Genomic DNA, 12,806 nt, shown 5'->3' with positions numbered 1-12,806 from the left:
GTGTTTTTCAAAAGGAAGATCTTGTCTTCTCTCTCACATACCGAATGATTTTTTCTGAGTAACATAAAAATGCTAGGAAGGACCTCCTGCATTCATTAACGATCCAAAGGAAAATCCTTGACAACACGCTGGGGTCCACTGGGATTGAAATCCTTGCATCACGGAAAGCAATCAGAGCACCAAATGTCAAACCCAGGTGGACCGGAGTGTGGGATATGAAAAATATGTACACCCGGAGAGACTGGATTAGGCTGAGAAAATAATTTCATAATTGAAACTAATTCATTTAGAGTTTAATAGGAATCAAATGAATTGAAAGGGGCTAAAAATATCATTAAATAAAGCTGCAGCCCAGAAATTACCACCACATTCAGTCTATGCCTCTTTATTTAATATCCACAGGATCAGAACCAGCTTAGCTGAGCTGCCATTGTGTAGACCTCAGTTCATCCTGGGACGTACGTTTATCCATTGTAGCAAGGAGAGTTAACAAGCTGGCCTGACCCTCCTAAAGAAGGCAGAATCATGATGATTAGGAGCGAGAGCTTTGGTGCCAGGCAGAAATATGTTTCCCAGAGAATATAAAATGGAGTTTATCTTCTCTGAGGCTCAGATTCCTCACCTGTAAATGGAAGCAATACCCTCTACCACTTAAAGTTCTTGTGAAGACTTAAGGAGATCATCTCTGAGACGTCGGGCTCAGTAGATGGCACACAGGAAGTGGTCGCCAAGTCATTATTTGTAGCATACCAGGCAAGTTGTGTAGGCTAGAAGACAAAAGCATGGCAATAATAATAATGTTAATAATTAATGTAGGCTGAAAAAAATGCAAAACCCTGCAGCATTTAATGGTCCTCATCACAGTGACTGGCTTAGGGATAAGCATGTGACCTGTACTAGGCCAGAAAATCCAAACCCAGGACTTGCTGGAGATCTCAGCAGAGAGTAGCTTTCATTTGATGTGGCTACACTGCGAGGGCATGAATCTGCAGGGGCAGGATGCCTTCCCTCCACCTCTTGGGAATGAGGACAAAACAGAGGAAACTTTAAGAGCTTAAATAACAAAAAGAGTTAAGATATCCACTTGATAACCTCTGTCAGCCACTGAAACCCACCTTGTCACTGGAATTTTCGGCCACCAAAGTCCATAAATTCTCTTTTTACTTAATTCAGTTGAAGTGGGATTTCTCTTGTTGCAACCAAAGATTTCTTTTTCTTTTTTTTTTTTTTTAAGATTTTTATTTATTTATTTGACAGGGCAAGAGAGCAAAAGCAGGGGGAGTGGCATGCAGAAGGAGAGGGAGAAGCAGACTCTCCGCTGAGCGGGGAGCCCAATGCAAGACTCATCCCAGGATGCCAGGATCATAAACTGAGCTGAAGGCAGAGACTTAACCAACTGAGCCACCCAGGCGCCCCTCAACTGAAGATTTCTAACATAGCTCGACCTTGGGCAGACAGGAATGATGGTAGGGTATGGGGAGGGGTAGGCAGTGCTCCAAGGCCATTCTTCACTATTCCTACCAGCCACACAGAGAACCCGCTTCCCCAACTCTTTTCTGGTCGCTGAACTCCTGTAGAGCTGAGAGGTATCTAAATTAATATATTACTTATCTATTAATATTTTATTGTAAGTATTTGCCTTAGGACCTTGGAGAACAGCTTCATCTTTTATTTCCTTGCAGGATTTAACACACAGATAGCAGATGGAACATAGAAAGTATTTGGATATTTGTTGGATGAAATGAACATTCAACCAGCCTCTCCTGCCCTTCTTATATTAGATGGAAAAGAAACAGAGGAGATACAGATAAATTGTTCTTAGACTGGACAAAATGATTTGAGCTGCCACCGCAGGGAAAGGGCAAAAAGACAGGCAATTATAGTGTCTGTCTCTCCTCTATCTCTGGGAAACCCACTGTGTTCCTTCCTGATAGTCTCTAACCACGACTCACAATTTCCCTTTGACATTCATTATATGATGAGTCACTGCATTTTTCATTTCAAGACTAGGAATGAGATTACTTGGATGTATATACATGGAACAATGGAGAGATGAAGATCAAATCCCTCTCACATTCTTGGAAGCAGGAGGGAAATGGTAAAGAAGGTGTTCTCTGAATTTGCTGAAAGTTTGAAGGCAGGGACAGGGGGACTGAGGAAAGTTTGAGGGAGAATGGCTCCTTGTCCTGTAAGTTGGCTTTTTTCTCCTCAAGGAAGGCCACTCTACTTGTGAGTCGAAGAAAGTATCCATTATGACTAGCAACTGCTCTACTGCTTGAGGCCTCCCTACTGCCCAGCACAGGGATCTTCCCCCTGAAGATCCCTCCACAGAATCAACTCTCCCAGGAATCCATTTCTAATATATTCCATTTGGTTGCCTGACCAAGTCCCAAACTCCCTTTTGCAGAGGACTTGCACACTTGAAATGACATTTTACATTAGACACTTCCAATCTGTTGATATTTCACTTTAAAGATCATTTCCCCCCATCCTGCTGGCCACAACTTAAGCAAGGAGACATTTTACAAATAACTTCTCCTTTCACTCATCCAAAACATCAAACCAAAGGCCCAGCATCATGTAGACTAGAAAAATAGAATGGGAATTGGGAAACCTGGGTTTGAAACCAGACTGAACTAGGTGCATGCCTTGCTAGGGATGTTTGCTACATATGTGGTCTTGGACAACTTCCCTAACCTCTCTGGCCACAGTGCTTTCCTCATAGATTACTCTGGGGATTAAACGAAATAATATTTGCAAAACATTTAGTGTCACACCAGACACTATATAAACAGCTTTAAAATAAATTTATTACGAGCACTTTCATTCCTAGTATTGCTACTGTTAGGGTATAACAGCAGTTAGTTTCCAGAGGACACATGTTCTCTCAAACAAATGACTGTTTCTGTCATGATTGACTCCCTTTAAGGAGACTGTTTTCCTTTAAGGCAAAGTTTGCAGACCCACCCCTGGCATTCTCTGCAGTATCCTGGACTGGGGATTGCAAATTCCAAGAAGAAAGAAAGGAATAGAAGGAGATGAAAAGAGGAGAGAGGAGTGAGCTTAGCATGCACATCTTGTCCAGAAAGGAGTCTTGGTTCCATGCTGGGGGTGTTGATATGAGGACGACGATGTTGTCTTCAAATAATGGTAACACTATTCTTTTTTTTTTAAGATTTATTTATTTATGATAGACATATAGAGAGAGAGGCAGAGACACAGGAGGAGGGAGAAGCAGGCTCCATGCCGGGAGCCCGACGTGGGACTCGATCCCAGGACTCCAGGATCACGCCTCGGGCCAAAGGCAGGCGCTGAACCGCTGAGCCACCCAGGGATCCCCAGTAACACTATTCTTATGCATGTTGCACCTCTGTGGTATTAACAGGACATCAGCAAACATAGAGAAAAAGGAACTTGAGGTCAAAGAATGACGAAGAGATCCCCTAATGTCTTGTTAGGAATCTGGCATGATCACATCAAGATGAAATTGTTCATGGAGAAAATGCCAATGAGAAAGCAAAAAAAGGATGAGTCAAGATTTTTCACAATTACTGTAATATCTAACAGAAAGTGAATATAACATTTTTAATAACAAAAGTAGTCAGCACTACTGCGCATCATTTCATTTAATTGATACTGTGGCCTGGGGAAGGAGTCACTTTTTTTTTTTTTAAATCACATTTTACAAATGAGGAAGCTCAGAGGACCCAAGTGATTCCTCCGGGTGTATGGAAATAGTAGCAGCGGCAGGATCTGAACCCAGACCTTCCAACTTCTCAAACAAGACTGTTGCTAGCCATTATGCAGGTGTATCAAGTCCTCTGCTTCTCCTCTTGCCAGTGGAGGAGAAAGCAGAAAGAACACATCTGTGAGCAAGCCAGAGCCCTCTTTCTCCTGTTAGACATTTGGTGACTCAAGTTCAGGCTCTTTCACCCCAGCTGTGCACACCAGGACAAAATAATGGCTCTGATATTGCCTGTACTCTGCTTGGTGTGTCCACTCTCAGAATTTCACTCAGATTTCTCTCCACTCTCAGGACTTCACATCAGATTTCCGTACATTTTCAATTTTCTTGTTCAGGAGGTCTGATTCACATACCAGAGAATTCTCCCTTTCAAAGTGTACACGCCAGTCCACTTTGGTCTATTCACAAAGTTTTGCAACTCTCACCGCTAAAACTTCCAACTGTTTCTGGGAGAGCTGAGACAATATCCATTACCCTGCCCTTAAAGAGTTTGCAGTCTTGTCAAGAAGACCTGGTTCCTTAACTTGAGGCTTCTCACTACTTATACCAATAAAGAGAACAATACCGTGTAAGAAGACGTGTGCATATGGTCGATGCTAAGAGAGGAGAGGAATTCACAGGCACGGCTGCCAATAGGAGGGGATTACCATGGGGGGGGGGGGAGCAGACCTTGCAGATGAGGGAAAATGGAAGAGGTTGCATGAGCTGGGAGGGTGTCAGAGGTAAGGGTTGTCGGGCTAAAGGGCCCAAGTCTTGCCAAGCATAACTATGTGCCCTCCTGAGAGACGGTGTGAGACTTCAATAGGAAATAGAAAAGAGATTAGATGGAGCCCAGTGATTTCAGCGAGAGATCGCCTGCTCTATTTGAAGGTAATTTATGTAATAGTGACCAGCAGCTCCTCTCAGAAACTCGGCGGGGACGCTCATTGGTTGCAGCAGGATGTGCGCTTCATGGACTGAAGACAGCATTTGGCCCTGGGTTGGAAATTCCTGCTTTAAAAAGCCATTTTGTTCCATTTAGAAATAAAGTGGGAGTGAAAGCCATGCCCCGTGATGCTTCGTGGCTAATAAAACTGCAAAGGCATTTCTGCCTGGGCATCGAAGATTATTTTAAGCATCATCTCCCGGGCTCCTCGGTTACTAAGGGAATCCTGGCTCAGCTCAGCTGCGCAGACAGGCGAGTTGCCATGACGACCCTGCCAGGCCTGGTTGGAGTAGAAATACCACAGATAGAGGAACCGCTGTCACTTCTGACTCCTGAGCAGTCAGGCTGTCAGGGCCCTCCCTGCCCCTTGCAGTTTGCCACTCCTCCTGGATGCACTCGCTGCCCAGTCCTTGCCACTAGGGGGCACAGGCACAGCTGGATGGGCCTCAGGGTCAGTGGCTCACCCTGTTTGATGGTCAGTCTCCCCTTCCATTCCAGAGTGTGTTGTTCACGCTGGCCATATTCAAGTTCTCTTGGGCACCCACAGTCCTACAAGCCTGGCCTTTGTCTCTCTGAATGGAGGATGTAGTAGACACTTAACCCAGAAGCTGTACTAGGGAGCAGAAGAAAATCTGGAATAAACCTTTTTTCTTTCCTATAAAACAACCCAGACATAATCTAGACCTTTTTTTTTACAGGGTAAAGCTGTCATGGTAAATGTGTCAGCAACTGGTCAATTCCTACAACTACTGAGATGCCTTCCTTTCTTTCACATGGAAATAAATGCACATGGTGTTTGCAAAAAGATTATATTTTCTAAGGATGGCTATAACAATGTCTCCCATCCCACCTGCTCTTCCTACAAGGTGATCTTGTCATGTTCACACTGAAGGGTAGGTTTATGTTCTTTCCCCTTGAATCTGGGCTGACTTGTATCTGAAGTGGTGCCCTGTAATTTAGGAAGGTAGGTTATAAAAGGCCACATAGCTTACATCTGGTTCTCTTGAGATGCTTGCTTTTGGAACCCAGCCGCCATGCTATGAGGAAGCCCAAGCAGTCCCATGGAAAGACCATATATAGATATTCCAGAGAACAGCCTAGTTGAGGTCCTGGATGATGGCAGCATCAGGCAACAGACACGGAATGAACGAGCCTTCATATGATTTCAGCCCCTCAGCCGACATCACCTCCAGTCTCTAAGTCATCCCAGCTGAGCTCCCAAACACAGGAACAAGCCATCCCCACTGGGCCCTTTCTGTATTCCTAACGAGCAGAAGCCACACAAGTAATAAAGTGGTGGTTGTTCTAAGCCAAAAACTTTGAGGTGGTTTATTACTCAGCAATAGTAGCTGGAACCACGTTCCCTTTACTTGGAATGTCCTTTCCCTACTCTGTTTCTGAGCACTCTTATTCTCCTCTCAAGTGTAATTCAGACATTAGCTTCTCTGTACCCCACCTGGGGAACTTTGTACATATACCTTTACTTTGGCACTTATCATTTTGGTTCTTTACCTCCCCTGCCTTGCCTGCTGTACTGTAAGCTCCTTAAGGACTGAAGTTATTTTGTCTTGCTTGTAAAATGTAAAATGGTGACCATATCTTCATTATTGTCAGGAGCAATCTTGACGGTATCTATTCTGAGCCCAGTGTTTGGCATGTAAAATGCCCCCTAAAGAGCAGGCGTTACCATTATTATTTTATCACCCCCTGCATTTAGTACAGTGTGATTCAAATTCATTTAATAGGCCAGCCAATATTTGCCGAGCACCCACTATGTGCCAAGCACTATATATTTTATAGTTGATATTCAATAAATATTTCTAACATATGTATGTACAAAATAATGCAATTAGCAATGGATATGAGGTTTCTTCCCCAGACTTATTTTTCTCAAACTCACAAGTAAACTTGAAAATACAAGTTATCAAAAAAAAAAAAAAAAAGAAAATACAAGTTATCTTTTATTTTTTTTATCTTTTTGTCATATCCCAAAATGATCCAAAATCAAGGTCTGTTTATTCTATGAATTACCAGCATCTAGGACTTTGGGCTTAAAGGTTTATATTCATTTTCTATCATTGCCATAAAAAATTACCACAAACTTAGTGGCATAAAAAGACACAAATTTATCATCTGACATTTTTAGAGGTCAGAAGTCTAGCACAGGTTTTACTGAGCTAATCTGAAGGTGTTGGCAGGGCTGCATTCATTTGTGGATGAAAGCACCCACTCCTTGCCTTTTTTATCTTCTAGAGGCCACTCACATTCCTTGCCATGTGGACTCCTTTCTCCATCTTCCAAGCCAGCAGAGGCAGTCTGTATCCTTTCCACATTACATCTGTCTTGCAAAATTTTTCTATTCTTGTAGCCAGGAAGGTTCTCCGAACTGAAATTGGGATATTCATGTGATTACCTTTAGGGCCCACCTAGACAACCCAGGATAATTTCTACATCTTGAGGCCTTTAACCCTAATTACATCTACAAAGTCCTTTTTGCCATGTGCCAGAACACAGTCACAGGTTCCAAGGATTCAGATATGGAAAACTTTGGGGAGCATTATTCCGTCTTCTACAAAGAACTTCACCTAAGAAGCCTAGAAGGTGCCTCAGCTGAACAAACCCTGCTCCTCTACCATCTCACGGATGAAGAAACAGAGAGGTAAGGTGACTTACTCAGCGTTACACTGCCGGTTAAGTTTCAAGCTGAGATTGGACACCCAAGTCTCTTGACTTTGAGTTCAGAATTCTTTCTGCTACTCAAAGTTGGTCCACTTACCATCACCTACATGACCTCCAGCTTGTTAGAAATGTAGACTCTCAGGCCTCACCTCAGACCTATGACATCAGTCTCTGCATTTCTATCAAGATCCCCAAGTAATTTTTAAGTACCTTTAGGTTTGAAAGGCACTGATCTAGGAGATCATAGATCCTCCTGTTTCTTCCCTAACAAGAAAATTGTACACAATCAATGGTAAGTATCTCAAGCAGTTTGGCCACATCACTCTCTCCTGAGCCCAACTGGTTCTGATCCAGGCTGATTAAACCTCTAAGGATGCAGACTGAACACAACCATCCCCAGTCCCTTTTGTCTGGGGCAACCTCTGAATGTCAAGTTTGGTGTTCTAATATTGTGCTGTACAGCTTTCTCTTCTTGGGAGCAGTCAAGGCACTTGGACTCTGGAGTCACCTTGCCTGGGCTCAACTCCTAAAACTACCACTTACTTAACAAACTTGAGGTCTGTGAACTTGGGTGAGCTGCTTGTTTTCTTTGTGCCTCAACTTCCACATCTGCAAGTGAGCATGAGAACAGTAGTACCTACATGACAGGTGAGTAGTGACTTAACATATGTAAAGCACTTAGAAGAGTGCCTACCACTCAGCAAGAGTGAGGTGTTAGCTAGTTCTCATTTTTCTGGATATTCATTTTCCAAGAATAATCAAAATCCCAAATGAACTCAGTCTCCAGGAATTTCTCAAGACTGTATCTTCTGGGATCAGAGGGGACACCCTGACCATGGTTCCAGGTGACAAGAATACTCACTGGTCTAGAGCCACAATCCAGCCCTCAGAACTATACTGGCATCAGGAGAAAGATCAGGGAGAAGAACCTGCCTTTGGTTTAAAGTATTTGGTCCCCTGGCATGTGATGTTCCACTGTCTATTGCTAACATTTTTGTTCAGTCATCAAAGAATGTTAAAGCAACATAGATGGGTTTAATTAAGTGTTATTTGGAAGTATCCAGGGTAAACACAATAGCAATTGGTTGAATAGAAAAGCAAGCAAAGCGAAGATTTTTGAACCTACTTAATTCCAAGTAGTAACCAGGAATTGATCATTGCCTGGATATCTTAAGCCAGGCTAGCCAGATCACTAATAAAAAGACGCTGTTGAAATAGCTAAATTTTAAGTTCTTATCCCCAAATTTCTACCAATACCCATTTAGCAAATAAGGAAATGGACTTTTGAAGTAGAATGAGTGCCCAAGGCACACACATGCTGATTAGGCTGGGTCTGGAACGCAAGACAAGGCTTTATTTGTAGAGAAGGTTTATGAGGGAGGCACTGCTGCATCACAAACACCCTAACACCTATTCAAAGTAAGAGTCATCATTTATTTTCTTTGGCAATTTCTTCTGGTCAGGAACCTGTGAGTTCAGGTTCAAGCTGGGCAGTTCAGGCTCAAGGTCTTTCAACAGATGCAGTCATCTGAAGGGTGGTCTGGGACCTGAGGATCCAATTCTGGGTGGCTCGCTTCCAGCTGGAAAGGAGCCTCTCTACAGGGCTGTTGGGTGTCCGCAGGACAGGACCGCTGCCTTTCCCCATAGGGAGCACCCGAACAGACCAAGACAGAAGTAGCAATACCCTGTATGACCCTGCCCTGCAAGTCACACAACATCACCTTGGCCATGTCCTATTATTAATACATGCCGGCCCTGTGTCTGTACCAGCTCTGTCCCTCTGCCGCATGTACTAGCACCAAAATTCTGAGTCCCTGTTCCCTCATTTGTAATATAAAAATAACAATTTCCAGGGCACCTGGGTGACTCAGTGGTTGGGCATCTACCTTCGGCCCAGGTCGTCTTCCCAGGGTCCTGGGTTCGAGTCCCACATCAGGCTCTCCAAGGGGAGCCTGCCTCTGCCTCTCTCTGTGTGTCTCTCATGAATAAATAAATGATCTTTTTTTTTTTTTTTTTTAGAAAAACGAAAAAATAAAAAATAATGTCCTTTCGGGGCTGTTTTGCACATAAATCAGTATAACAATATCAAGGGCTGTTCAGTACAAGGAGCTGCCCCACAGTGTGCATTATTTTGAAGTGGTTTCTCTTCCTTAAGGAGCCTGTCCCCGGTTCGCCTCATTCTTGCAAAGTCTAAACTCGAAACATTCTTTTTTTTTTTTTTTTTTTCTTTTCAACCCCTGGAGAGACAAGTGAGTCAGCCCCTGCCCTCCCTACTCTAACTCAGACCCAAAGTAGGACTCTCCCGAGGCGGAACTCTAATTCCCGGGGTGACTCTGGTGCCCGGGACGCATTGGGAAGCGGACCGGAAGTGGCTCCTCCGGCTCCTTTCCGGTCCCCGAGGGCAGCCGCAGGCAGCCGGTGGGACGTTCCTGGGAGGCTCGAGGCGGGCCGGCGGCTGCAGCGCGGGGACGCCGTGAAAGCAGAGCGGCGGGACGCCAGGAAGAGTAGCGGGGCGAGCCCTCCCCGGCCACTCCATGTCTGGGTGGAGGCTGCTGGCTCAGGCCGGCGCCCAGGTGCTGGGCTGCAGCGCGGGCGGCCCGGGTGCTGCCCGGGGCTCGGCAAACAGGTGGGTGGGGGAGGGGGAGGTATGGTCCCTGCAAAACAGACCTGGAGCCGTGCTTTGGCCCCCGGTGCGGACGGGTGCGCCCTGGGTGGACGGGGAAGGGGCTCCGTCCAGACCACAGGCGCAGGGGAGTCAGAGCGTTACTCCAAGCAAGTGCCCACTGAAGGAGTGAGGGGGGATTTTTTTTTTTTTAATGTTTAACATTTATGAGCCAGCGCCTGGCAGGGAGCATTACCAACAGGATAACACCTACCAGTTAGTGGGCGTTTTCTATGTACCGAATGCTTTGGTAGGTGTATTAGGTGCCTCCTTAGCTCAGTAGCCTCACGAGGTAGAATTGCTGCCCTTATGCATTTTACAGACACTGTCATGATGATATTTTCCAAATGAAAACAGAAGCTTGGAGAAGTAACTTAGCGTAAAGCTGGGACTCTGACCTGGATGTACCCGACCACGAAAGGTGGATAGACAGCAGAGAGCCTTAACTTTTCTGACCCTCCCGTGCAAGAATTTACCTCCTTCCCTAGGCCTTGTCATTGCTGGGAAGAGGTGGGCTTATCAGAGGGGGAGAGAGAGAGAGATCAGCATCCCGCATTGTTACCCCCGCTGGACGTAAACTATTAAGGTCCACCTACAAATGGATTAGGGCTTCCTGTGTCTGGGTAGGACAGTTCTGTTAGAAGTTGGTTTATAACAGAAGAGGGGATGAAGGCCTTTTACTCTAGGGTCATCCCTTAAACAGTTAAGTGTGAAGCCCATTATTATAAGGAATGTCCGGGGGAGGGAAAAAAAAACTTGAACGGACTCCAAATCCTTTTCCTAAGGCCCAGACTACACTTTCCAACTCATGTGACCTCCCTCCCCCGCATTAAATGGGGGAAGCCTTTTATGTTTTGGTTTTCTAATTTTTGTTTTCACAGAACAGACATTTGGCTTTTGGTTAGAAGTCTCCATGGCAGAAGTGGTACGTGGTGGGATGAGCATCTTTCGGAAGAAAACGTCACGTTTGTTAAGCAGTTGGCCTCTGATGAAAATAAAGCCCAGTTAGCAAGTAAACTGTGTCCTTTGAAAGATGAACCCTGGCCTCTACATCCTTGGGAACCAGGTAGTTATTTTATATTTGATAGTCTCTCATTTTCCTAGTTACTGTGTGTGGCTGGCACATCCAAAATCATAGTGACTGCCTGATGAATTTATCATGCCCTGAATTTACTTTATGTCTTAAGTGTGTCTGTTTAATTGAGGTTTGGTTTGCAAGGTTATGTCTAGCATGCTGGTTTACTATTAGTGATTATCCGATGGTAATCAAGACTTCTTCAAGAAAGTGTTTCGTAGGTGAAGGGAAGATCATTCTGCATATGTTTTTCGTTTCCTTCAGATTAAAAAAAAAAATGTATAAAATAAACCAGAGAAGAAAAGTTAGAGGAGTATGATCTAAACCACAGTGTGTCACTCAGATGTTTTCAGTTGGGATATCCCAGCACTCCAGGTTTGCAAAGCTTAACCCCAGAATCAGCTCCTTGTGTCCAAGAGAGTACTAAACCCATGTGTAGTGAGACTGAGAATAAGGCCTATCCTGTTGAGAATGTGGTCTCTGGTTGGAGTTTATTGTGACAGTTGAATTGTATAGTGATCTAAAGTTCTTAGTGGAGGGCAGCCTGGGTGGCTCAGTGGCTTAGCGCCGCCTTCAGCCCAGGGCATGATCCTGGAGACCCGGGATCAAGTCCCACGTTGGGCTCCCTGCATGGAGCCTGCTTCTCCCTCTGCCTGTGTCTCTGCCTCTCTCTCTCTGTGTCTCTCATGAATAAATAAATAAAATCTTAAAAAAAAAAAAAGTTCTTAGTGGGGCAACTTTACTAACTTGTGCAAGAAATCTAAGTGGCATGGTGGAGGCTGACATATTTTAGCCACTTGACCACTTGTGTCATCCCTGTAACACCAGCTAAGTTCTTAGAATTTGAGCAGATGTTTTCTAATTAATGCAATTAAATATGAATTGATACTAGAAAAGCAAATTGTAATGAAGGATTTATCACGCCCTCCATTAATACCATTATTTTAAAGCCAGAATATATCAGTTTACCTATTTTCTTTATTTTGGACAGTTTTCCTATATTTACTCATTATCTAGAGATTTATTAAGTAACAATATGTTACCTAGCCATGCTTGAAGTCTGTTACATCTCTAAGGAATAGTAGTGTTTTACCCTGAATATATTAGCATGTTTCTTACCTGCCTGTTGCTCATATTGGAACCACAGTGTAGGAAATACTGCTGCTCCATTTTGGCAAATGTTGAAAAAGTTTATAATAACAGTGATTTGTTTTTAATTATCAGGTTCCTCTAGAGTAGGACTTATTGCACTGAAGCTAGGTATGATGCCTTTATGGACCAAAGATGGTAAAAGGCATGTGGTCACATTACTTCAGGTAAGAAAGAAACAGAAGATGTAACAGATGTGTACATGTGCCAAGATCTGAGTGCAAACCTGAATGGGCAATATTTGTATCCTGAAACATGTAACTCTGTGATGAAGAATGGGCTAATGACAAGCATATATACTATTGAAGAACTTCTGAGTGTTTCAGTGAATATTTCACTCTTGCCTGTGTGGTGGCCTTCTTGGTATTGGCATAGGGATAACTACAACAATGAGTTAAAAAAATTGTAACTTAGCTTCTCACAGGTGTACCAGTTCAATTCATCATTGGAAAAAAATCTCAGTCCCATCTTATTTTCATTCTTTCAACCCAAAATTAAAATTTTGATCTCTTTCCTAACTTAGAATGTAACATTTCTTGTCTGGGGAGGGAGCATCTTGTTCTCTGAGATA

General features: G+C 43.9%; 1 protein-coding gene across 1 annotated transcript in view; it reads left to right on the top strand.

The window, feature by feature from the left end:
- The first annotated feature begins 9,696 nt into the window (after window positions 1-9,696).
- MRPL3 (mitochondrial ribosomal protein L3) overlaps window positions 9,697-12,806 on the top strand; it is a 40,037-nt gene continuing 36,927 nt past the window's right edge. Inside the window, exons 1-3 of the mRNA XM_026015484.2 lie at window positions 9,697-9,975; window positions 10,893-11,077; window positions 12,311-12,402. Coding sequence (XP_025871269.1) covers window positions 9,884-9,975; window positions 10,893-11,077; window positions 12,311-12,402 — 369 coding nt within the window. The 5' untranslated portion in view covers window positions 9,697-9,883. The remainder of the gene's footprint in view (window positions 9,976-10,892; window positions 11,078-12,310; window positions 12,403-12,806) is intronic.

The sequence above is a fragment of the Vulpes vulpes genome, chromosome 11, assembly GCF_048418805.1.
Source record: "Vulpes vulpes isolate BD-2025 chromosome 11, VulVul3, whole genome shotgun sequence".
Taxonomy (NCBI): Eukaryota; Metazoa; Chordata; class Mammalia; order Carnivora; family Canidae; genus Vulpes; species Vulpes vulpes.
The sequence above is the reverse complement of the archived record's forward strand: the minus strand, read 5'-3'. Positions and strand labels throughout refer to the sequence as shown.